This window comes from Tauraco erythrolophus, chromosome 2, assembly GCF_009769465.1.
Source record: "Tauraco erythrolophus isolate bTauEry1 chromosome 2, bTauEry1.pri, whole genome shotgun sequence".
NCBI classification, from domain to species: Eukaryota; Metazoa; Chordata; class Aves; order Musophagiformes; family Musophagidae; genus Tauraco; species Tauraco erythrolophus.
The window spans coordinates 101117412-101145348 of NC_141466.1; the positions used below are offsets into that span (position 1 = coordinate 101117412).

The 27937-nt window shown below is 38.2% G+C and overlaps 1 protein-coding gene across 2 annotated transcripts in view; it reads right to left on the bottom strand.

Annotated features, from left to right (window-relative positions):
- RBKS (ribokinase) overlaps nucleotides 1-27937 on the bottom strand; it is a 70544-nt gene that overhangs the window by 33727 nt on the left and 8880 nt on the right. Inside the window, exons 1-5 of one of the 2 annotated variants that reach the window (XM_086628623.1) lie at nucleotides 20305-20366; nucleotides 18292-18424; nucleotides 12897-12960; nucleotides 10013-10075; nucleotides 3219-3383 (exon numbers count right to left, since the gene is read on the bottom strand). In XM_086628623.1, coding sequence (XP_086484749.1) covers nucleotides 3219-3383; nucleotides 10013-10075; nucleotides 12897-12960; nucleotides 18292-18424; nucleotides 20305-20363 — 484 coding nt within the window. In that variant the 5' untranslated portion in view covers nucleotides 20364-20366. Of the gene's footprint in view, nucleotides 1-3218; nucleotides 3384-10012; nucleotides 10076-12896; nucleotides 12961-18291; nucleotides 18425-20304; nucleotides 20367-27937 lie in introns of those variants that run through there. The other variant, XM_086628631.1, reaches the window with a different exon arrangement.

Here is a 27937-nt window from a genome sequence, read left to right on the forward strand (position 1 = left end):
AAGTGTGGCCAGCAGGTCAAGGGAGGTGATTCTGCCCTTCTGCTCTGCTCTCGTGAGACCCCACCTGGAATACTGTGTTCAGCTCTGGAGTCCCCAGCACAAGAAGGACATGGAGCTGCTGGAGCGGGTCCAGAGGAGGGCCATGAAGATGATCCGAGGGCTGGAACATCTCTGCTATGAAGACAGGCTGAGAGAGTTGGGGCTGTTCAGCCTGGAGAAGAGAAGGCTCCGGCGTGATCTTATAGCAGCCTTCCAGTACTTAAAGGGGGCCTACAGGAAAGCTGGAGAGGGACTTTTTACAAGAGCGTGTAGTGACGGGGCAATGGATTTAAACTGAAAGAGGGGAGATTTAGATTAGATATAAGGAAGAAATTTTTTACTCAGAGGGTGGTAAGGCACTGGCACAGGTTGCCCAGAGAAGTTGTGGATGCCCCATCCCTGGAAGTGTTCAAGGCCAGGTTGGATGAGGTGTTGAGCAACCTGGTGTAGTGGAGGGTTTCCCTGCCCATGGCAGGGGGGTTGGAACTAGATGATCTTTGAGGTCCCTTCCAACCCTAACCATTCTATGATTCTATGAAAACTGGAGCCCAAGATTAGAAAGTTGAAACACCTGAAAGACCCTTTACTTGCAAGTGACATGCAACCTTGAGAACTGAGGCTGCTTCTAGCCTGGGTTATGATACATTTTCATTCTTCGCTGCAATGTTAATAGGCTAGACATTATTAGAATTTTTTTATAGAACTTGTTATTACAGAAGCCCCAAAACTGCTTTACAGACTTTGATATACAGTAACATTTTACCCATCAATGAAGTGGTACCCCTCGTGCAAGCAGCAGCACCTTTACAAGATGTGGCCGCTAAACCCCTAGAATTTTACAGTCAGATTTCCACTGCAATGTATACTCACTTCTTTTAAGTATCATAGAATCATAGAATGATTTGGGTTGGAAGGGACCTTAAAGATCATCTAGTTCCAATCCCCTGCCATGGGCAGGGACATCTTCCACTACACCAGGTTGCTCAAAGCCTCATCCAACCTGGTCTTGAACACTTCTAGGGATGCGGCATCCATGCTCCTTCCTCCCTCTTTCCCTTCCCTTCCCCCCTTCCTTCCTTCTTCCCAAGATTGTCACAAGATCTTTAATAATCAGTGACACAAGGAGAGGATGTCAGAACATCAGATGTCCCTCTCTAGCTTACAGGTGCAGGTGATGTTCCCTGAACAGAAGCAAAGGGTTTTTACCTGTGTGTCCACATTCTTTCTCCATCTTATTATTTCTTTCAGTAAGAATGAAGAAAAACAAGCAAAAAACCTTTGAAACAGAGGTTTCAGGCATCTGCGTATGCATCTGTTTTAAACAAAAATAGTCTCATGCACATACTAACATACAGTACTGCATTATACATGAGGGTATTGCAGGCTAAAAGAAGGGAAATTGCATTAACAATTTACAGTTGGCTAAGGATAGATTTTTACAGTGCTACAAACGCAGCTGTTTACTTAGATTTGACTGCACATGACATTTGAACATGCGCAGCCTAGTGGTTTAAACCAGAAGCAACCAAAGCTTTCCTGATACGACAGCAGCAGCCTGACAGCGCACAACTATAGCTGGCCCACAGTTAACTGCTGTCTTTTCTCAATATAGTGTTCTGTCTACAGCTGCTAAATGCTCGCGTGTCTGTTCTGTGTATCAGGTTTGCCTTTAAAAAATACTATATTTTCTTCTGTCACAGGCTGGCATCTTGCCATATGAAGGTGACAAAAGCAACTTTACCATAACTATGCATAGAGTTAGAAGTAGACAAAATAAGTCATGGATATTGACTCATGATTCAACTACATTTCATTAACTCCTAGATTAAGAATGCTTGTATCCATTTTCATAAAACATAATGAAAAAATACAGTAAGCTCTGTTCCATCTCCCCATATATTTTAAGCATTCCAGGTGCTACTCAGATTTCTAAAGCTTTTAATTTTTAGATTTGCACGAATCCAGTTTTGACAGTTCAAGCAGATGCCAAAATAAATTTCCCCATGCACAGTTCTGTTTACAGAGTTTATGAGTATTACCACCACAGTTTCAGAGCCGTTCTCTCCCAGCCTTGCACCTAACATAGCTGCTTAAATTAGCACAAAATACATCAACACGGCCCATAAAGTTCTGATACATCTGATGCTTTCACTACTGAGTGAACACTAGTGATCACGGCAGGTGCACAGCAGATCTCGGTGCAGAAGAAGGATTGAAGAGTCAACAATCCCAATGTGCTATGATCTATTGGAGCAAGCCTGGGCCCAGCTGCAAGGAATCAGCTAGTTCTGATCCCAGTTCCATCCCTGACCTGCTGCATGATTGACCATACCATGAGCTGTCCCCTCCCAGTCTCACCTTCCGGATAGACAAGAACATATTTTTAATCTCATACAGATGCCTCACTTGCATAATTATTTACTTGGTGTTCAAACACAGTGTGCTTGAGTAACTGAAAGCATGACTGGCCTTTAAACAACAAAAACGTCATGTCGGCAGTGAAACCCCATCCTGTTCAAGCAAAACGTCAGCTTTTATCTACGTGTATACTACACTGAAGGAACAATGGCCTACATTAAAAGTACAGCACAGTAACAATTCACTAGTAATTTCACAGGCTATTCAATGGCAGCATGCCACGTCACACTAAGAATTTTGGTTTAGAAGAAAAAACATTTTTTTTTTACTTTAAAGATGTTAACTTCTATATAGAAAACCACAGCCATACCTACTGCTATGGTAGGAGAACAAGGGTATAGGTCTGGTTTTGAGATCATTTCATTCACCTTATCGTGTGTGGAACTTTATTGACTTGCATTCATTGTGTTTGTTCTGCTCTGGAATAATACCAGAGTCAGGCCCATAGCTCCTGACCTGACAACATTATACTGTATTTAATCACAGCATGAAAATAGAAGAAAAAGCAGCATCAGACATATCCGGCGAGATTATAAGGGTATGGGTTGATTTGCCACTCAAGATAAACACTGCAATATTTAAAAACTGAATTCAGTTTTCATTAGCATAAGCATGAATTCGTTGGCTATTGTTTCATTTCTAAATAAGACTAGTATGACAGAAACCAGAATAGACTACAGGATCTTTATTTAGAAAGCAAGATAAAGAATATTTTTCATGCAAGATAAATGAGGGAGACAGAATAGCTTATGTTAAATTACCTCCACTGGCACGTGCCATTTTCAGAGCTTCAAGAGAAACAGCAGGAGTTATTTCTAGCTGGCAAACCACCACTTTGGCTTTACAGATGACATCAGAAGCTCTCTTCAGGTCTTCGAAATTTAAAAGCAGATTGGCTCCTGGGACTATGACAATAACATTCTGTCCTAAAGAGAAGATATTGTGGTTTTTGCATTAACTTTTGCAATAAAGTATGTAAAACAGTTCCTTGCTTTTCTCCAATACATTTCAGATGAGGATTTCAATTTCCTTTCCAAAAAATCCCACTAAAAATGCATGCATTGCTGGCATTTTCAAATATCCAAGGATTTCAGAAGATCATCAGAAAGTTCAACAGACTAATGAATGCCACAGTGCACAACAAATGCACTATACATTTCTTTGGGAAAAGTCATGTATGGGCTTTCCCCAATCTTATTTTGATGTTTTCGCTTAACTTTAAAGAAGCACTGTACTAGTCATAGGGGAGATGGGGGACATACACTAAGGCTGACATCCACATTTTCCTGAAATATTCCAGTAGCACTCAAAGAGAAAAGTATCAATGTGATTATGACAAAATCGCCATAAAAATTTTAATTTTCCCATCAGCTGGAAATAGCAGACATGTCAAAGAGCTATGAAAATTATGCATGTTCTTTAGATTTCAGAGAAACACACTTGCTCCCTTTACCTGCAACACATCAAGTTAGGGTTCCTAACCTCATGAAAACCAGAATCAGCTTGCCACTAAAACCCAGAAAGGTAATGCCAGTACCTAAGGAAAGCTTTATCAGAAGTGAGTAAAAAAGTGGGTGACAGATTTGTCTGCACTTTAAGCTGGCCAGTAGACTGGTCTAAGCAAAGCCGTACGTGCGGAAGCGCAGCAGTATCTCAAAGCACGTCTAAGATCCTTCTCATTCTTGTAGTTTGCTTTACAGTTAGGTGAGGAGGTTCATGTACGAAGGTTTCAAATACTCTTTTGTTTTTCTTCAGACATGCAAGTTGCTCTCTTTTATTGCAGTTTCTTTCTTTCATTCTTTCTTTTTTTAATCTCTGTTACAACACCTAGAGACCTTCAGGCATGGGTGCCTTCAAATTAAAATTTATTATTAATCACTCAGGTATTAAATTCAATAAGTCAGTTGTTCCTTGATTTACAGGCTCAGCCCGCCCCCGCTGAAGATTCCTTTAAGGACTGCCAATCATTAAAGGCTACCAATTCTGTAATGACCTGAATTACTCTGCAAATAAATATTTATGTTTTTAAATACATTATTTTTGTTGAATGCGACTTCAAAGTCCTTTGAATAAGAAACGTGCAAAGCTTGTCTCCCTAAATATGTTCTGAAAAGAAAGCAGGACAATGGAAAGAATAATATAGTGATCTCAGAGGGAGGGGCTCAAGCTTTCCAAAGCAATTCTGCTGTCAATGGTTTGGTACAGAACAGCTGCATATGAAAAGCAAAACCTCAGCATTTAAAGCCAACGCCCTGCTTTTCAACAGACAATGATGGGCATCTCGGATTAAAAAAAAAAAAAAATCAAAAAACCTTCTGCAACAAGTAAATGCTATCAAAGATAACTGAATCCTGTTGAGGAAACGTTCAAAGGCAAATTGCACCTATTTTGCCAAGCATATATTTTGAAAGCTTATAGGGTGCAGCAGCGCTAACAGTAAAAGGCAGGGAATCAGTGGAACAAAAATATATTTAATTTCTGCCTGGACTCTGTGCTACCTAGAATCTCAGACTTTATCCGCATGTCTTGCTGCATTATCTTGCTGAACTATTTAGCTGTACTGACATGTATCTTATTATTAGACTTCAGAGCTAATGGCCCAAGGCGATAAGGAAGGCTGTTTGCTTAAACCCATATGTGCAAATTCAAGGTAGAGTGTGCTGCACTGGATAACAGTCAGAAGCTTTTCTTTGTAACTACAAAAGGTCAGGGACTTAAAGTTTGCTTTCAAACCTGCCAGGGAAATACAGAACCTACTGCGGTGCAACAGTCCGGGTGGGCTCAACCCAAGCTCTGGAGAAGAAGCCACGTCCTGTTATTTGCTACATATTCCACACTAACTGTGAATGACAGCAGTCACCACAAACTTACACCAGCATGCATGAAAGCAGAATCTGGACCCATGCACTCACAATTAATATCAGAATTTTGTATTACCAGCAACCATTTTGTTGAAAGCAACGATTTCTTGCCAGGGAAATCAGCACCAGGGACAACAGAGTTAAAGACAGATGGCAAAGAGGGGTGGGATTCATCTTGTCCAACATTAATTAATTTTTAAAGTTTTAAAAAAAAATTCTACATTCTAGAAAATTGTAAGAAAACAAATTTGTTCCTTCAACAAGGAGGACAGATAAATATTTTCAGAGGGTTTTTTAATCTTATAAATCTTAGATATCTGTCTGAGGAGGCGATAAACTGCTGTCTGGGAATGCTTAGGAATCTCCGTTAACTCTAGGTGAAGCCTTAAGCTGCACACCTAACTTTGAAACAGCTCAAGTGAGGTAAAATGTTGCCCACACTAAGAATGAGAAAAATAGACTTACTGCATTACAGTTAATTCTAACACACCATTACTTAGACTAAAAATTCTCAGTTTTGATGGGAGCATCTATATAATTTTAAGTTTTGCAGACATCAGCTAAAATATCAAGGGCCACATTCACAGTTGCTGTAAGCTAGAACAGCTAAATGGAGCTGATAAACTTGTGCAAGCTTACACCAGATGGGGATTGGGTCCAATCAATATTTAAAACAGAGTGAATGCTGCCTATGTAAATACTGTCCTCAGTTGGGCTCCTAAACCTGCTACTGTCACTTCTTAGAACGATGGGTAAGTCAAGCTAGATTTTTTTACAAGTGTCATTTTATAGACACCACCAGATGAGAAATGCCAGCAGAAAATTCAAAGGCAAACCAGTAAACACCACAGTGCAATAACCCTCACTTTTTAAAGTGGGATGACGAGCCTAAAAGCCATCAGTAGTGCTTAGAACTCACCAAAATCTCAAACAATGAAATTATAACAATAGCTGCAGAGCTTCTGCATAATAATTCATAGGGCAAAAGATTATATTTGTGACCAGAAAAGAACATTACAAGAAAAATATTTGCTGCCAAATCACGCAGTTCATGAATATGAGGGCAAGTTTTGGGTGTGTCACGGTATCATAACTTCTCTGCAACTACTTGGTAGGAACATTGAATAGTTTTTTACACAAAACATTCACTTCATGATGAATGTCAATATATAGAAATTCTGTGAACATTCAGGTGACATTTTGTCATAACCCTGAAGATTCAAAACAAAGATTTTCTCTTTGGAAAGTGTAATTCAAACAAGCTGGCAAGTGTATTCTAAGTTTGCCTCGTTTATTTAGCTTTATCTAAATATATATTTTGAATGTTTTATACTAGTAGTGCTTTGGTATTGAAGGTACACTCACAAAATAATGCCTATTCACTGTCCATGAATGATTAATAACTTTATCGTAAAGTCAGCACAATGCCTATCTCAAGTGCGGGTTATCTCGCAGTGTTCTCTGTTAGGTGAGCTGTAAGTCCTAACTTGCAATAATCAAGAGCACTTTAATCATGACCTGCCAACCTCTGTTGTCTTTCCACTGAATTTTTCCTATGAACACGGAAGTTGCCAGACTGGTTCAAACTACCGGTCCAGTCAGCCCAGCTTAATGGCGCTGTCAACAGTCAGCACTGGACATGGACAAAGTGCAATAAACTTCACAGGCAATCATGTTAAAAATTATCCATAAAGAGGTTTTTTTCCTCCCTATGTGTGTATGTAAGAGTCACACATCACCACTTTGTGGATTTCTTACCATTCAACAGCACGCTGTTAGCATACGGTGTGCTAGTGGGAAGGCGACAGGCTGAAGGGGAAACAGAAGCTGGGGGTCAAAGTGCTGCGATGCACCTCAAAGAAAACGTGTTAAGAAAAGCAGCTGGATGTACCAGCTTTTCTCCTTAAGCGACACAGTACAGATTTGAAGTGTAGAGTGTCCCGGTAAACTGAAGCTTGTGTTTAGTCAAAACCTATCCGAAGAGGCAGTCGCATAGAAGAGAATAACTAAAAGGAATGCGAGGTTCCAGAAAAAGATTTCTGCACAGACTTCTAAGACCAGCCCAGAGGGAACTTCTGCAGCATCCCTGGGCTGCACGTTTTACAGTGCAGCGCTACAAACTTATTAAACATCTCTCCACCATTTTGCATTAAAGCAGGGATTTAACCTCTCTATCTTTTACTGAAATGACACTGTATTGTCCCAGAATACAATGCAACTTTGAGAATATCAAATGTGCCTGATAATTTTCAAATTTTTAGTATTTTGCCCATTACAATAATGGATGAGCTACAGCTGTGAAATTCAGCAGCCAGCAAAAATCTTCCCAGAAATTCAGCAGCACCAGCTAGACAGACACAGGTAATACGAGGGAAAGTTTACTTTGGAGCCTCCTCTGATTCTTCCGTCTACTGCCTTTTTTTCCTCTGCCTTGAGTCATCCATCATATCCTGCTCCCTCTACTTGAGTACCTCTCCTACTTCTGCCTGTGATTTTACTCCGTTGCTTGGAGTTGGTATTTTTCCTAAGTATTGGTACTTGTAAAGAATTGGTAAGATGAAACGCAGGTTGTGTGTTTGAAAATACAGCAATCAAAACTCGGCGATTTAAAGAGATGATACATATGGTTTTAATTTGTCCCTCATTGTCTTAGCACAAAACACCATCACCACCCCCAACTTCAAATGCTTCCCTTTTAGGTATAATTTGAACTAGCAGAAACTGCTTTACATCAGTGCACTGAACGCTGTGGTGTTTCAGCTATGCCAGCACAACTACTGTGGTAAAACATGCATGTGTAGACAAGCCCTTTGAAAAGAGCTGCAAAACCTGTTTAGGTCAAATCAGCCAGGTTTCTACAGGAAAAAAAAAAAAAAAGTGTCTCTTGCAATAGCAAAGCACATTAAGTACTGCTATTTTATTGCAATTTACTCAATTCAGGCGCCAGATGGTTTTAGAGAGAAGTAACAACCAGAACCATTACCAATTCTGTGCATCTGTTTGCTTTATAGCATAGTTCTGACCAGGTTTGCTCTTCGACTAGATTTCAAATGAAATCTGAGGCCAGCGGTAACTTAATTCAGGATTTTTTTTCAGTTTCTGAAAGAAACAAACTGTATGACATTATTCATTATGGCATTATTCATCTCACTACATTAATCAAAAGACTATCAGAGACCCTTCACACTGACACAAACACTGTGAACCTCATGGCACTGAACAATCAGTTTCCCTTTCCTGGTGCTTATAAAGGTTTTAGATCCACAAGGTTTTGTTCCTTATCATTCAGAAAAATTCAATTTTAACGGGTCCTCCTCTGTTCATTCCAGTTTAGACCAGGTTTATCTTAGTTGGCTATGCATATGAATTGGGAAGTAGTAAGACTGCTTCTTATTAACTATCCTACCTATCAAGTCCAGTGTAAAACATGGTTACATGTACAAAAGAGTGAGGCCTGCGAGTGGGCTACTGGATTCTCACTGTCTCTCCCTTTTACAATGGCCAGAGTAGTGACAGTAAATGGCATAAGAAAGAAGCTCTTAAGAGTTATTGTGGTAATTTACCTGCTGACCCAAACCAAGAGAAGGAGGTTGAAGTAACAGGCAGGTGTCCAGCGTATTCAATGTATTAGAGGTACCTTATTTCTGAATTAGAGCTCTCATGCACAGTTTTGATTGATCTTACTTAGGGAATATTAAACTCACATCTCTAACTAATTTGCCTAACCTTCCTGAATGTTCCTGTGTAGACTTGCCTTTAGTCACAGTTCCTTCCCAGGTTTGCTCCTGGAGTGAAAAGTCATGTTTCCTTTCCCATTTTCAGCTGTAGTCCAATGTACTACCATCAGGTTACACAGGAGCTTGTTAAGTTGGTATGTCAGCCAAGCTGTAGTAACTGTTCAAATGAAGGCTCTTAGCTGCACCAAAAGTGAACTAATCCCATCACACTTAATTCATTATGTTTGCATAAACATTATCGGTCCTGACCTCTACATTTGGATCCAGACAGACATACTTCTCCTAAGAGTTCTCAATAGCACAACTTGCTTAAGGAAAAGATAAACAGAAAGTTTTCAGAGGATAACGTAGCAATCTTGAAGAAGAATATGAAAATGAGCCAAACCTTGCTTTCCTCTCCCTCTGCAATATTAGAGCAAAGGCACAGGCAAAGGAAAATTAACACAGAAAAAAACAAATGCAGCACTTCACTATGTATTCATCACTGCAGATGCAACTTGGGATCAAGAATTGTGGTAATACTACAAGATCAACATAAATATTTCTACTTATACTAAGGACAATTCCTTTTCCTCATTCAGGGCATAATGACTCACTTAGCATGCTGAGGAGGCAAAACCTTTCCTCATAGTAAAAGTGCTGGGTAAGTTGCGATGAAAAGGAGAGTTTTAACCTTCTGCTACACTGTGTGTTCTGGCCAAAGTAAAAGTAGATAGATCAGCTGGCTGATTGAATTATGGCTATCACACTGCTAATCTAAGCATCTGATTCTGCTGCTTTTAGGCATCTCATGCTACAACATTGCTTGTAATAAAAGTGCAATGAAGTGTGAATAAGATATTGAAAAAAATGAAAGATGTACAAAAATAATCCCACAATTCGCAGTCACAAGGCAAAGGTTTCTTCTATGGCTGCAGAGGCAGAACAAAGAGGACAATTCAGAGTAGAAATATGTACCTTCACTGTTGACAATTATTGAAGCAGTTCCAGTAGCAGCATCTGTAGTCTGACCTACAAACGCTAAGAAAGGGAAAAGTTACAGCATGCATTAGTTCAATACATTATTTTCAACCAATAGCATGAATGCAGTTTAATTGAATTAAATCTAAAATGAACCCATAACCTCCAGCAATTTAAAAATGCTAATTACTCTTTCATGTGCAACAATGCCAGAGAAGCTAACAACAACAAAAAGTGTTAATTTACACCCACAAAACAGAAATGCAAGTCCAACATTCTTTAATTTGGCTACGTCTCTGCTTTAGAGAAAGAATGTTATTTATACAGTCTTCTCAGGCACTCTACTCCTACATGGAAGTATTTCTTTTATCCAATGAAACAATAGAGTCAAGGCTGGAGAAAACTAAAATATTAAAATAACATAGCATTTAATTCTCTGCAGATTTGCATTTCAGCAGTAATATTAACATGCGCTATGGAGGCAGTGGTGAGGCTATATGTTTCCTCTTTGCATTATTATTCAGAGAAATTAACTGGAAGTGAGGCTGCCAGCACTGCCTATTTCAAAGATTGTTCCATATTTACTACGAGAAGGACCTGTTTTCAGCTGTCAGCAAATTTGTCAAATACTAACCAGTGGTCCGAAACGTTCTCGACAGGTGGGGTTTTTTAGGTAGAACTGTTTCAGAAAACGTCAGAAAAGTTGAGGTTTTTTTTTTCCCCAGAACTGTATTCAAGAAAAATCTGCTCTTTTATTTGAGGCAAATTCTGGTGATCTTTTGTTTAAGAAGCTATGGTGTTCTGACGTTCTAGAACATGGACTTGACGCTGAGCAAAGGTTAGCTTCTTTCTGAAGATGAGCCTTTTGTGACCAATTTAAAAATGTGCTCAAATTTGAGCAAGGCTGGAAAAACACTTAACATCATGCTCATTTAGTTTTGCTGAAGTATTGAAGGTACTCGCCCTGGAGGTACCCTTATCTAGTTCAGAGTTACAAGGGTCAGAGCAGAACTTTACTTGCGATTATAGCTTCTTTTCACCATGAGCTAGGTCTGCACACTGGAATTGAAAGCAGAGAACTTATGTCTTCTGCGCTCTCAATGATCTACCTGCAGAAAATAAGCAGCATGAGCAGCAAGCTTCCCAGCTCAAATGTGAGAGAGGGAGCAACACATCAGTAAAGGTCTAAATGGTCTGAGAAGCACTGGTGGCTGATAGGTTGTGGAAGACAGAAAGACTTGGGAATGGGGAAAATTACGAAACAGACTGGAATTGGAAAGAAAAGGAGTAAGGTGGTATGTTAGGAAATGGAAGAGCAATGTAAATAAAGAAGCCATATGACAAGGGTCCAAAATACGAAAGTTGGCAGAACTGGCATTACGGCAAGAATTTTCACCATGTATCCAGTATCCTTATGTATAACAATAGGGATAGGCTAGACAAAGATTAAACTGAGAGGAAAAGCCAGGAAAATAAGATGGTCCTAAGCAAAAAGGTCTGTGCACACTGAATCACCCTTGTATCCAAATCTTGGAATGCAAGCTAGGATCTCAGACCAGACTCACTAGTAGTACATTCTATCTTCCTCCAGGGCTGATCAACGTAGAGGGTGACAGTCTAACACCATTCTGGGATATTTTTAACTCAATCATCAGAAATTGGTACCTAAATGTTCCAATCCTTTGACTGATCTTATCTAGGTATCAATGAAGTGCAATATGAAGGAATTTCTAAATTTTTTTTTTCCTACACTTTTCTTCTGCTGTTGTAATAACTATTTAAAAATTTATGTTAAGATTGCAAGATCAATCATTTAAATCAGAAAACATGAGATTTAAGGTTCCTTGTGGAATATATATTTTCATTAAGTGCTATGCATTACAATAGCCTTATTTACACGATCAAAGGCTTTTATTCACGAGGTAGGCATGCTTTGGAGAGATTTAGAACTGTACACTAACAGACACTGTTTTTGTGGTATTCTTGCCTGGCTCCTTGCGTAAGCTGGAAGATATGCAATGAATAAACCTATATACACATTTGTGAAATATTTAGATGCTATAGTGATAATCATAATTAAAAACCCCACAAAATACATACTGATAGTTCTGTTTTTAAAGCAGAATTTGAATAATGCAGTAAATGAAGCTTGTGGCTGCACATTAAACAGAAAAGATAAACAGAAAACTGAATTGCCACTTAGTGATTGCATCTGTCCATCCTTGTCCACCCTGAAGGAGAAGAGTCATGTAGACAAAAATGTGATTGTGTAGTTAGCAGCACACAGTAATACATTTACACAAGGGAGAGAATTAGGGTTATAAAGGTGCAAAGATACTAGAATATCGTGAATGCTTAATTTTCCTTTTTTCTGAAAGCCTTTTAACATTGATTTTTTGTGTATATGTGTGTCAACAAACATCGGCTGCAGGCTCTAAAATGACTGCACGTGTCATTTCACAAAATAGAGGTGAAATGTACCGAGTTGATAAATGCATTTCCACTCTCTCTCTCCTCCCAATGTGAAATCGAGAACGAATAATCAGACTGGATTTTTCAATTTCTCACCAGGCATTACCATCATTAAGGCCAGCCTAAACAATTGCATAACACCAAGTTATCTTCAGGCGGCTTGCACTGATTTAATCATCTGAGATTTAGAGGTAATAACATTGCATTTTATTTTCAGTGGTACAGCTGATTTCAGAAGTCCCAATATTCTCACTCATATTCACTAATTCCTGCCAGCTGTGTCAAAACAATTATTCAGAGTTCTGAATGATAAAACATATCCAATTAGGCAATAAAATAAGAAACTCTCCACTAGCAATTTTTAAAGCTTAAAAATAATACAAAAGGTTTCTCTAAAGTCAAATTTTACCTGTAGAAATACCATTCTTCTTCAAATTTTGAATATAATCATTGCCAAAGGAATCCTTTCCAACCTACACAAAAGAGAAAAGGACAGGTTTTCTGTACAGGAAGGTGAGAGGACAGATAGATCATCTTTAGACAACAGAACACTCTAAAGTAATTTGAATACAACACTTTCTGTTTTGCAGCACTTTTCCTTATCAATAAACAAATAACAAACCCATAAATAATAGTAAAAATGTATTGCTAGTATTAACAAACAATAGGAATAGTGTTCTGTGGTTTTCTCCTCCTCTGTTACAAAACTCCCCTGTATACCCATGCTGCTACATTCAAGTTTCATTCTCTTACAATCACTCTGTTCCCTTCACACTGAAGCTTTCTAGGGATTGTAAAATCTGGAAGTGCACTGAATTATTCAGCTTCACACTGAAGGCATTTATAGCAACTCTGGTGTCCTTCTTAAGTGCAGTTCATATTTTGAATTTTCTACCTCAAGTTTCCTTGGCGGAAGAATATCAAACTCTAGTTAGGTCTAGAAAGTGATAATAAACATGGCATTGCTGATTTCTATAATTCTTAGTACTAAATGTACTGTTTACAAATTCCCCATTTTTTGTTTGCTTTACGTAGCAACAGCAGATCAAGTTGAGTTAGGGACTCAAGCTATGATCTATTGTTTTTCTAAAAGCACATTAAAGAACTTGTAATTTCAGCTCCACTAATTCTTTTAGCTGAACAGGATTCTGCTTGCTGTTTTTTCAGACTGATAAACATTTCTTTTTGTTACATTACACAAGCTGAGCAAAGGAGAGGAGGTATATGGAGGAAAAAAATGGCATAACTTGCTTAATGTCAAAATAGCAAAAAAAATATTTATAAAGCCAACACAGCTTTTAATTCATCGCTTTTAGCCTATGTCATCAGCATGCATAGTGTAAGAGTAAGTTGTGTATCAGAGCAGTATCAAAGCCTGACCAATGCTACAGGAAGTGTTTTTGCAAGAGAACAAAAAGAAATCTTCCAGATCAGAAGCCAAATCAAGATATTGGTCACAGTCTAGACAACCAAGGAATTACAGAAGGAGCCCTAACTAATGATCCATCTTCTCATAGAACAGCACTAAACAGCTAGCAGCATATTTGAGCTACTGGAAGCACAAATATTTGTGTACTGGAAGCACAGCTATGGGCTGCTATTAGAAATCTGTCTATTATGAGCTCAGTCCGTTAGAAAGCTCAGAGAGGGCCGGAGTACTAGCCTCAACACAACAACCAAACCCTGAGATTCAGAATTCTGAAATTCAAAGTGTCACAGACGGATGAACCTTCTTCCCCCCACATATCCTATTGCACAACCATGTTTTAAAACATACTTTCATTTCCTACGACCTCTATAAGGGATTTTTCTAAAGCATTATTAAGGATGGTCCCAGCCTTTTACCAAAGGAGGACAGCAATCTAGGTCAAAACAGTCTAACCAGACGTAACATTCCTCTAGTACACGGAAAAAAAACCCAACAACATTTACTTTGGTTACTGTGTTATTCATTGTTTGCATATTAAAGTATTTCTGTATCTTTGACTACTCCCAGTTCACCAGACAGGGCGGGTTGTCAGAAGCTGAATCGTCCAACTGCTTTAGGCTGGATGACTGCAGCCATCTGCAATTTAAACCTGAGCCATGCTCACCTCTGCAGCCTAGCAGTTGTAATACTGGAATGCATTCTGCCTGATGGTATCACCTTCTCTCTGCTACAAAGCTTCTACAACAAATCTCAGGATTTGCTCGGTTATTTCAGCAACAAAATATTTCATAACTATTTTCCAAAAGCTTAACTGAAACTTCCTTCAGCTCTGGGTCCTACATAACTGACAGACAGGCATCCCTTATTGTTCAACTGTCATAACAACTGAGATCAGCTGTGGTACTTTTGCTCTCAGCGAGACATCTCAGTGCTGGAGGGAAGCCCTTAGAGGGGTCTCCACGGAGGTTCTTTTCCTCTGGAAACTTTTTTCCATGTTAGTTCATCAGCATCCAACCCAGTTAATCCTAGTGCATTTGAAGGGCTTATCTTTCCATTCAGGCTTCACCCCCAAGGAAGACAGAGTATTGGGCATCAGACTCGTTTTAGATTAAAGGCATATTTACTGATCATGTCAAATTATATAACACTGTTTTAAATATTTTCTGCTTTTGCTCAGACCCTGCTACATGGACTACTGGGTAAACAGAAAAACAAATGTCTTAGTCTGCTGACCACAGAACATTGTATGTGCTGAAATAGCATTTCTTCTTTCTTGAGCTCTTAACAACAATAGCCGTTTGTACAAGGATTATGGTCACATAGTTTGCATATCAGAATGAGTGGAATTACATCAGTAGTTTTCAGGCTGGGTTTTCTCTGCTTACTGTCATGTTTTCCACGTAGAGCTAGGGGAGCTGGCTAGCATCATAGCAGCTAAAATCCCAGCAGCTTAGAGAATCAAACTCATCTGTATCTAAAAATTAATTACAACAAAAACATGTACTTCTTGACAATTGTTTCTTTAATTTATATGCTCCTTTTTGACTTAAATTAATTGACTTAATTAAACAGGTACTAAAGACAAGTATAAGACTAATATAAAAGGAAAAAACAATTGAAGATATCCATCATATGCTGGGCTGCATCTGAGATATAGCTGTGTTCTTACAGTGAACGGAGGATTCAGGCTTATAGCATTTTTAACTTAAATTTGGCTTACCGATCATCTAAAGAGAGAAGACTACATAGCACAGTAATATAGCACTTTCTATTTGTAAGTAGGAATCAAAGGCAACTGTGGCTTAAATAGAATTTAGTATATGCAATATCAGGCTAGTGACATCGGTGCCAGTGAGGATCATTCCAAATTGTTTGTCAGATGTAAAACAGGACTTTTTCAGAATGTACAATGTCTTTCAGACAAAGGTCCCTCCTCCACCTTAATCTAGGATGTTCATTTAACATATTTTTTTTTCCGTAATAGCCACTACAAAATAAAAAAGAATAGTTTGGGGAGTTTGGAATCTCTCCAACCTACTGTGCATTTTTCAGAACTGCAACAGAGTTCCTATATGAACACAAGCAATTAATTTATTTGCTTAGATCCTTTAGGTCCTTGACAGTAATCCTTTACATTTCTCTGAACAATTGTCTATCTTGTGTTTTTGAAGTAGCAACTATTCCATCAATACATTGTTTTACTGTATGGAGCAAATCGAGGAGAGGAGTTTAAGACTGATGCTGTGATATATATCGATAACAGAGTAACAGTGGCCACAGGCAAAGACATCCAGGCAGAAAGCAGAACACTTTGCATTTCCCCTACTATAACTCAGTACCTGGATTTTACACTAAAATGCACAGCATTCCGTGGCATCTCTAGACATAACTGCAAGTCATTTTAAAACTCCCTCTCTCAAGCCTCACCAGATAGTCACTTGCTCTCTTTCATGTTTTAAAGCTCTGAGGTATGAAGAATGCCTTGTCACTTGATCTGAGATATTTGCCTCTACTCTTGTTGAAGACACCTTCTGTCTAAATTACAGTCCTTGTAAGAGGATGCCACACTCCAGCAGAACATCCCTTTAGTATTAAAACTGATTTGATTCCCTGAACTGTGCAAACAATTGTTTCACCTGTATTGGATAAAAAAATTGGAAATTACGACCAAAACATAAGCATGGACTGAGCACAGAGCATGTGTGTGAGGGACAATCTGGCTTTAAGAACCACTGAATATTTGAGATGACTTGTTAAAGTAAAAATAATAGAATTGTAATGGCTCACTATTGCCTGACTCTTAGTTTATTCACCAAGAAACTTTATAACACATCCCATTGACCTATGCAGCTATAAGACTGTACTGCTACCAAGTGAGACTATTTTGTGAAGCTATAAAGTGCATTTTTAAATTAAAAAAAAAATTAACTTTTAAAATTAAAAAAATACAAAATGTTAACATTTATAGATATTAAGAGTTGTTTTCTGCTGTTTCTTTTCTTCAATAAATACACATCAGAGAGAAAGAAAGAAAGAAGACTAGGTTTTACTGAAATAACGTAAATATGATTTTGGAATGTAATTAGAAATTATAGTAACTGCTAAATTTTATTAGGAATGCAAATGCTTCCAGAAACATGTATGCACTGAGCAAAGGCTAGACCATTAAAAAATAAAACAAAATTCACACTTTCAGTGGAAAAAAACCCTTTAACATTTAGCAGGAAATGTTAGCAGGGAATTTATTGCCAGTTCATCTTGTACTTGAATCTGATCGTTCTTGAATGCAAAGATGATGAAATATACACAATATTACAGAAGCACAAACATTGCCAATATAAAAAAAAAACCCCACACTGTAGAATAACTAGTGATAATGACCCATAGAAATGCTTGCAGGTGTAATTTAGATTTATAGCTACCATTCTTTAGCCTAAATATTGGACTGGAAAAACAGTGAGAAAGGCTTCCTTGAGATGTTTCCAGTACTTCACAAAAAATCCCTCGCAGACAATGATCCAACAAATTTAGCATCCTTCCCAGCTATGGCAATAACAACGTACATCCAGTCAGTTTGAAGTTCTGTATACAGTTAGCACCAGATAGACAATAAGGCTACAGAGAGAGAAAATTTGATCTTAACCTTAGTAATGATCACTCAAATCTTACAACATTTAACGAGGAAAATCAAAGAGAAGCATTGTGAGAACATCACATCTGCCAAGCTGAATCAGCCTGACGGTCTGTGAGCCAGTCTTCAGAACTGCTGTGTATCAGATGTTTCAGAAAAGCATGCAGAAAAATCCCACAGCATGCAAAGGTGCTGGAATTTGGACATGAACATCTCTCATCCTAATCTCAAGTAAGGAGATAATGACTTAACCCTTGAAGCACAAGGTTTTGCATTCCTTCTCAAATTTGTTACCGGCTTGTCCGTGTCTGATTTTTAATCACCTACAAAGTATATTTCAGATTGACTATAATGCCTACAACCTGAACGTCACCAAAGAAGCCGTGATCGTTGTAACTGTGGGGAACATAAAGAGGAGGGGCTAATCAAGATCACTTGAATTTTGATCATATGAAATTCTCTCCAATTCTCTTTTCCACGGTACATCAATCTAAGTTTTGCAATCTTTCTTTATATGCAATTTCTGCCAGATCTCTAGCCAATAAGTCTTTGGTTCTGGCAGTGCTCTTAAAACAGCCTCCTCCATGCTTAAATTTATAGCTGAAACAAGGAAAAGAAAAGGGAATTAGAGAGGGTTTAAAAAAAACCCAACAAAACCAACTTTTCAGTAAGTCACCTAAAGTTTTACCAGAATTTGCATGAACATTTAGTTCAGCTGTAATCCAAGAGCAAGTCAGTGCTTACCTTGCAGATCAGCGAGGTCTTGGCCCCAAGTCGAGCAGACTGGACACACTGGTTGGCTCCTTTCCCACCAAAACCAATGAAAAACTTATGTCCAAGGATAGTTTCTCCAGCTCTTGGCAATCGTGTAGTAAGGCTATTCCAATACAAAGCAATATTTACATACATTAGTGACTGAAAATAACAAGCATCTTCAAAATAAGAGTTACGTTCTTAAAATCCTAAAGGGTCCAACAGCCAGCCAGTAAGACGAAAAAAGACTCGAAAGACCTTTTAGGGTCTCTATTGCACATCCCACCAGTTTAAGTTTATTCCTTATATGCCACCCAGTCAATCTTCTCGTTCATTACTCAAGAGACAGATTGCATTTCTTTTGTTTGTGTTTCATGTTTCTATGGGAAAAGAAGCACTTGATCCCTGACTGGGATTCCCCAGTGCTAACTCAATACAGAGAAATAATAAATCTATAGGTCTCACTGCTCATGTTGTTTTACTGTAACATTCGGCTCAAGTTTACATATTGTTTGTTTCATTTCATTACATCTAATTATACTTCTTGAACTACCCTGAGTAATTTCTCACTTTGTTGGCGTTCACTCTGCTCAAAATTGTAGATCGTTATCAAAACCTTCTTCTCCTCTGCTGTCACTCAGATGCACTGTACATATTTAACTTTTCTCTTTTTTAAGTTTTTCTCTTACAAATCAAGCTTTACAACTTCTCAGCATTTTTTTGTTTCCTGAATGCACTCCAATTACATTTATATCCTTCTGGGGATGGGTGCCCAGAACCAGATGCAGTAATACAAGTAGAGACCCATCAGGAGTGTATTCTGGTTTCATTTCCATTTTGGAAAAAACGAAACAAAACTGTAATTTCGTTAACCGTACCAGATGCTTTGCCATCTCCAGCAAAAGTTGAAAGGAAGAAAAGACATGACTGAGACTATGTGGAAGAAGTTCTCCAAATGCCAAAGGGTAGCTTACTTTTGCCATTTCTATTAAAATATATGACTCAAAGCCGTGTTTACAACACTCAGATTACCAAAATTTCTGCCTCCTCAAGCCATACATTCCAGGCACAAGGTTTAAAAATGGAATTCCTTCTATCTCTTAAGCTACAAACAAGTTCACAATGTGTGTGGAAGGAAGGCCTCCTATGATGTCCTAGTCACGCATTCAGTCAATGGCAGACAGCTCTGACAGGTTTCCAAAAGTCCGCAGGAAAGAAAGGGAGAGTGGGGAAAGGGAGTTTGAAAGAACACAGAGGAATCTGCCATAATGAGGAAAAGATTAACTTCAGCTCTGTTTGTGAATTTATAACATTAGTTTACCAATAAATCTTACAACAGCTTCAAAATTGCCAGCCCTCCAATTCAGAAAAAAAGGTGACAAGCTTCTTGCACTAGCAAATCACTAGAGGGCTTTGTGAAAAGCATATAAAGCACATGTATATATTACTTTCTGAGTTTATGCTACAGCTTCTGGGGCATACCGCTGTTTGCAGAATCTTATGGACTTAATGACAGAGTACAGCCTGCTTTACTGAAAATTCTCAGGAAAAAGCAAGCACTATTTTCCTACTAATTTTCAATTCCAGCATCCATCACTCCAAAGGTTTAGGATCATTAGGAAATCAAGAAAATCTAAAATTAAACTAGCAAAGCCAAACAAGTCCTGAACTCCCAGAAATAAAGATTTTTGCTTTGAAGGAGTTGTTACGGGTCTGTGCTTCATCAGTAGTTACAGTTTCCACAGAGATGCAGGTAGGGATACAGGCTCTAAACAGGAATGCTCCCTAATAGAGCACCCCAGATTTTAGTGTGAGAGTATGGTACCCAGCCAGCAGGTTTATTTTGTGTAGGTTAAAACAGAGAAACCCCAGAAGGCTGATGCATACAGCTAATGGCACTGATTTTGTTTCCAGAGAGACAGAGCCAGGAACATTCTGTTAGGAAATGTTTAAACCATTTTAAATAAAAATGTAACAGCTTTTTAGAAGTATACTTACACATACCTTGTATATATATCTGTGGAAAGGGTTGCTAAGTTAAAACTGCTTGCCCACAGCAGCATCTGGCAGGTTATTTACAACAGTGAGTAACTGTAAGGTTTCAGGGAACAAGGAGCAGTGAGTGTAGATAAATAATGTTTATTAATGGTCACATCTATAATTCATCGCTATTTTCACCACTAGAAGCCAATGTAGTGATGGCTGTGGACCAGAGAATGAAGGCCACAAAACTCAGTTGAGGAAGCTCCTGTTCAGCCAGTGCCAGGGTACTGCACGCACACTTCTGAAATTATGTGCCGCTCAGTAAAGAACAGTTGTTTCACCCAGCCTTGGTAAGAAATAGTAGTAGCAGCTCTTGTGTAATTCCTTTCATCCACAGATGTCGCTACACTTTAAAAAGCAAAACATCATCATTATTCCTGTTTTGTGGGTGGGAAACTTAGGCAAGTCATTTTGCCTTTTTGTGCCGTGGGTCAGCCAAGAAGCCAGTGGCAAAACCAAAAATAGAGATCAGCTCAATCCACTAGCTCACGCCGTCTTCTTATTTAAATTCTGCAGTATGAAAATGGTATCAAGTCTCAATTAATCTTCCTTCCTTAGGATGTTTTTCAGAGATTATAGGTTATTCTAAACAGAATTTGTTTCCACAAAAAGCTAATATATTTTTAGACAAAGATTAACAATTTGCGACATCCCAGCAGACAACGGCTAATAGCACTGCTCTGAGTTCACATGCATGTTCAAGAAGTATGTTCAGCTATACATATTCTTCTTTTAACAGTGACAAGACCTTGACTTGATTCTTCTCTCAGTTATGTTGGCACCAACATGCAACTCCAATGGAAGCATCGTAATTGCACTGGTGAAAAAACAGGCTTGGTGAGATGAGAATCTGGGCCTCAATGTTTCAAGCAGCATGGCATAACAACCGCCTGTGGGAATGAAACAGCTTGTTGAAGACAGGCAGATGACCTTTTTTATTGTTTTGATGGAAAGGTACAAGGCAAAGGGCAAAGGATCAAGTTGGAACAGTGACTTATAATTAGCTAATTTTAAAAATAGGCTAATAGACTAGGCAAGAACATGCAGCAAGTTCCTGTAGCTCACTGTAAACAAAAACCCCACTTTATTACATTTCAGACATGATTGCCAGTCCTCTCAGACCAATTCTCCACTCCAGAAGCCTATTTTTATTTTCCACATTAAACAAAATCAGAGTACTGATCTATATTCTATGATTCTATATATGAGCCCGGAGGTTTCACTTTCACTGAAACAGATATTCAAAAATATTTTTTTTTTTTGCTAGTATACTGCTATTCTCTTGTCATTTGATTCTGCAACTACACTAACTTTTGATTCACATCAGACAATTTTAATGAACATTTCAGGCTTCTGTTATGAGCAGGCAGTGATGAGTAATCTGTATGATTAAGGAACCCTATAAATTCTTGGCTTATTGATGGTGCCACAAAGAATACTCGAAATAGCCTAAAAGTGATGAAACAGCTAATGTTACTCCAAAACTAGGCTAAGTAAGATAATTAGAAAAACAGTCACACGGGCTTTCAGAATTGTTACATAAAATGTTTTCTAAAGCCATTTACAACTTCGACGTAATTTGAAAACACTGACCTGAAAAACCTAATTTAAGTTTCTATTCAACAGACTTCTCTTTGCTTATGTGGCAAATTCTGCTCAGCTTTCAGAGGATAAATGGTACAAAGGATACCGAGCTCTCATGTCTTATGAACAACCAGTAACTAAACTTGAAAACCCTCAATGCTCATTAGATGGGAAATAAAAGTACTATATAATATGTTTTGCAAATTGTGCACCGTACTACTGAATCATATTTATAGAGGAAAGTTCAGACTGAAGCATCCTGAAATACTTTGGACATTACAAATAAAGGAATACAATCACTCCAAATTTCAACTGAGTTTTTATAAAATGGTATTTAAATGTGAAGCACACAGCAATACTGCCCACATTTGTTCACAGGAAATGAAGAATCTTACATCCACTACAGAGGTTTCAGAGGTTTGGGATGAATAAAAGTACGCACACAAGAATTTCACCATTGCAGTAACTTCAACCCTCTCTTCCAGTAAGCGCGTGCCACGAGTTCCCTTAAAGGCTAGAGCTGATTAGCATTTGTGTTTTCAGACAGACATCCCTTCGGAAGGATGGCATTAGAAACAGAACAGAACCCTTTACTACTGTGTTGCAGCACTGAATCAGAGGTGAAAGCGCAACTTACTGAGTCATTAATGCCCCTTTCCCTGGTTTTCTGGGCTTTCTTGAAAAGTTTCCATCTAAGCAGTTACTAGATCATATTCAGAGATAGAAAGTCTGCAAAAGGTAGGAGGGGAAAGGGAGAGATGTATATTAGTGGCATTTGCATAAATTAATCCTGAAATTAATCCTAGTTTGCTTCCGATTCTTGACACCTAACCAGTGTCTGTTCACTGTTTTCAACATATGAAACTACTATACAGATGCATTACTACCGTTAGCTTAAGCTGATGTAAAACCACGCCCTCCCCTCAGCAGCATTTTCCCACAGTTTCTCCGGCATTGCTTTTATTGCTCACAGAGCTTCCTAATTCAAAATATTTTTGTTCCAAGGGTCACTTTAATTCGGATCAGCAAATTGGTCCAACTCACTTGTACAGCAGCCAGGGTGGGCCAGAACTTGCAGGGCTGAGGAGAAGGTGAGTGAGGGGAGAAGCAGGGCCAGACTGCCCTAAGCCAGTGCTGAAACTTTGACTTGATAATACCTTGTATGTTGACGTCACCGAATGCTACGTAACTAAGGTTTAATCAGCTCATTAGGCATACTGAAGAAAACCGTAAGGTATCAGTGTGTTTCCGAGAAATGACACGTGCATGAGAAAGGCAAACGGAAAAGTACATAAGCATTTTTCTCTAAAAAAAGAAAAAGAAAATATTCTCATCAGACAACTCAGAGGGAAAGAGAAGTTGTATGTTAGATCAGGTATCACATTATCTAAGATGACCGTCATTTACACAAGAAAGACTGTCAAAAGAAACATTCAGAAATTACTTTTTATCCTGAAGAAAGGTGAAGATCATCAGGGATATCAAAACAGTAGCAGAAATACTGCATGTAAAAATGTCTTCATAAAAAGGAATATAATGTAAAGGCCTTGAATTTAGCTTTGATTCTGTTCTCTTTGAATCACTGAACAAAACTGGCTCTTTCTCCTCTCCTGGGAATTCCCTAGAACAGGGAAAATCCCTGTGAGATTAGAGTAGGTGTAACTAGCCACAGTCTAGCACACACAATTTACTGGGCTTTCATGATTCTCAGAACTGAATAAATACAAACGAGAGAACAGTTCTTGCCTCTAACTAGGAATATTAGTACAACATTGTGGTGAAAAAGTCTCAGGCCTCTTTTGGATCTAGCTTGATGTTTTGGTTTAGCCTTGGTCTGTTTTGCCTAGCTTAATTTTTAAAGATTTGAACATGTGCTATGGGAAAGCATCCATTACAGGGAGACAAAAAGACCACAATTCTTTTCAAAATCTGATGTTCTTGACTTGTTTATGCTTCTTCTCTCTTAATTATCCACTAAAACATCTTATTGGAAAGTAGAAAACATTCAGGATTTATAAAGAAACTACCTCAAGAATTCAGTTAACTACGGCTTGTTTTAAATACAGGGCTATCCAGTTCTAGGTTCTTAGCCCCACTTCAGATCTTTAATGACTGAAAAAATGGTTAAGAGACAATCAGAAATCATATAAAATCTTTATTTTTGCTTCCCCTAGGTCCCTGAAAATGACAAGTTTTTATTTAAAAAAAACCACCAACTTTTCAGACAATTCAAATAATTGGCTATTGCCTCAATGTTTGATGGTCTAAGTTCTCTCTCTAGCCCACAGTGAAGAACAGTGTAGAAACACTACCCAAAATGGTACCAGGCGAAACAATTGATACCTAAAGAGCACTCTCTTTGCAGGACAGTGCTGGAGCACAGTGGCAGAGTCAGATGTAAAAGCTTTACTCTGTCATCCAGAGTTTTTTTAAACCTGTTTGATTTTACACGCTATACAGTTTGTCACCACAACACAAACAAGCGAATGATGAATTGGCTCAGAGCCGCAGGATTCTTTTCAATCAGTTTTCCCATCAGAGGAAATATGTATTTTATGAAACACAAATATATTTTTTTTTTCCAAAGACAAACTGTTTTGTAGATCTCATTACTGAATGCGTAAACAGTTGAACTTAAAACAACTGGCGAAAATCTCTAGCAAGGGAGAAAATTAAATGAGTGGCTGTGACTACAGGTAGGAGGGCCAAAAGAGTGGTATCTTCTTACATGTGCAGTCACAACTTCAATTTAAAAAGACCGAAATTCGTAACATGTAGAATGAGAATAGACGTCCGCAGCTCTTCAAAAACTTCAAACATTTCTATTGACGCTTCATGCAGAAGCAAATTTTACCGTCCTAGATATTAAAAGATGAAACAAATAAGAAGGCACCCAGATGAATGTCCTGAAGCATTTATGGTTGCACACTGTCCTGCACTTCAGTGAAATGACAATATCACCAAGAGATCAAAATTCCTAAATTACGTTAGGAGTACGAAACCCTCAACACAAAGAAATTATTTATTTGACTAATTACCAAAAGCAAAAAGCTTTCTCATGGAACAACAAGCTTGTAACATTTCCCCACACTGCTAGCAGTTAAATTTTGTGAAAAGGTGGGCACAACATTGATAATTTCATAATCTGTGGAATGTTTAATTCTCAACTTGAAGCTCTAAAGAGATTTAAAAAACCCAAACAAATATGAATCTATCGTCGGATATTTAAGTCTCAGCAAACATTCCATCATTTCTACCAAACACCTGCTTTGTATTTAAGAAAGATTGTGGAAATTTTCAGAATTACTACTCTCTAACTTTATTTGCCTCCCACGTTGTTCCTCATTGATGTCTCTCAATTACATTATTTTTGGAATTGCAGTTACATAATTATTTTCAAGGCGATCTGATGGTGATGTTAGAATAGACTGTCTCTGAAACATGCTATGCCCACCCAGGACTGAAGAAGGCTGCCTACGGCTCCTATGCCAAACGGAACATTATATCATGAGGAAGTATCCGGGCTAAAGCAGAAAAACCAACACAAAACAACATAACCTTTGCAACTCAGCACAGAGTGATCTTTACATGCCCAAGAACAGATTAAGAGACATATGTGAACATTAATCTTTTCTCTACCTCTTAAAGAAAGGATTTATCAGACAACAATGAACAAAGTGGAAATAATATGGTTAAGTGAATAGGCCACAGGGTCCTTGTTCTTGTCATCACAATTTTTTTATACTGGTAAATCAACAAAGTAATCTGTGCTTTTGCTTTACTATCATGCAGACAATAGAGCACCTACTGACCCCTCTACAAATCCTGTTGTCTGCCTTTTCCAGATAAAAAAATTAAAAAGGACACCCCCCCCAATTAACTATTGGCATTTTGTACACAAGCATACTGTGCTTTATAAACCATAATATTAAGAGCAACATCATAGATGTGTTCTCACTACATAGTCATCAAGACAAAGCGCAGTGCAGTACAAATACTAATAATTTTCTTCACTAAGATGTTGCTCTAAAAGCTGGTACCCAGGAAAATAATAACAAGTGTGATATTTTTCATCAAGTTTGTAAGAACAGTGCTTCCTACAGAATCCACTTGGGTTACAAATGAAAAGCATAACCAAACCAATCCTTAGTTTACATGTACTTACTCAATGTATCACAGATAATGAAGGTAATCAATATATTCAAAGTTAAGAGGAGACTAGACTAGACTAGTTCAGTTGGAAAGGACCTACAGCCATCACCCAGTCCAACTGCCAGACCACTTCGGGGCTAAATCTACAGTGCCTTCACTCAACAAGTTTTTATTTTGAAACTATCTTACTCTTGATTCACTGATTAAAAAAAGCTTTATCTGAAGTTCAATGTAATTATAAAGGCATCTACTAAAATCTTGGATCACAGTAACATTAAGGCTCGCAGGGCAAAGATGAGAATGTGCCAGGGATGGGGGGGTGGTGTGCCTGGGCTTTGCTGGCCAAGGTGATCTGTGCCGTGACAGGTAGGAATCTACTCTAAGTTAGTACCTCTACCTTTTTTTCACAATTCAAGCTCTCTTGGAAAAGGCAGATCCCTAAATATCAGAAAGGTGTAATTCTGTATAACCCTGGCTAGTGATGCCTGCTGATGGACAACTCCCAGGTCTCCATTAATGCCTAGAATTTAATGAGCAACAGGGAATGAAAACTGAAGAAAAACCTGCTCATTTTTCCTGCCTCTATATGGAGTACTACGAGCTCCAGTGAAACCACCAACTGCTTTTTTCCCACAGATCACTTTTTACTTTGATCTTTCTGGGGTGAAAATAAAAAAGGCAAATACATAAAAAAAATTTGAACAATACTAACAGGATATCCCCATTTAATAACACTAACAGGATCAGACAATTAGAAGAAGGAAGGCATATTCACTTTCATTACAGCTGAGAACATGGAAAATGCCTGTCTTTCCACCTGAGTGCTGAACTTGATCTGCCTTTCCTATTCCTTCCCATCCTTTATTTTAAGCTCTGATGGATACTTTTTTTTTCTTTCTGCTGTTGATACTATCAAGGTTTATGCATTTTGTATAAAAAGGGATCTGAGAGAGGATAGGACATATAGCAAGTGATGGATGGAAAAAATTAGCACAGGGGAGTTATGGTTCTTTGAAACCAAAAGTTATATTTTGAAAGATGAGAGGCAAGAAAAGAACAATACAAAAAAGAAGTGCACTGTAAGAACATGATGTAGAAAGGTAAGAAGAAGAGTTGAAGGCAAATAAGGGGAAATCATAGATGGTTCAGGGATGACAATGCTATTGATCTAGTACAGGAAAAAAGGAGAAAAAATGGACTGAAGTCAGAAATGGAAAGAAGAAAGAACAAAACCCAGAAGAGAGCACACAACTGATATATTCGGGAACATTACCACCTTCTTAGTTTATAATTAGTTGTCACAAAGATCAACGTGTTCCATAAAGCTACACCTACTTAGGCAACATACTAGTGAAAAATCATTTTGTATTTTCTTCAGGCTCAAAGTATATGATACTAGGCGTGAAAGGAACCAGGATGTCAGCATCAAATAATTTACTGCAGCTTGATATAGGGGCTAACAACTGGAGCCACATAAAGCAAGCAAACAAAACCTTACTGGTAAACTCCTGTGGAAAGAACAGCTCAGACAGCTCCTGGAGGCAACGTCGTACATACCTGCCCAGAGTGTTTCTACACAAATTTGTTACCATCGACTCTGTACGATTTTTATTGCAGCTTCTGATTTGTGCCAACAGCTCTTTACTGTCAGGAGTACTAAAATTCACCCAAAGATATTTATGTCTAGAAATGCATCTAGGAAAATGGTTATTTCCATTAACAGTGCAGCCAGCAAGTAATCCATTAACAAGACAGAACAGAACTATTAATCATATAATTCTGTGGCTCATAAGGGGAGAGAAAATACAGTATTCTCAGTGTTGGGTGTTAGAATATAGTGTCTAACAACTGTTTATTG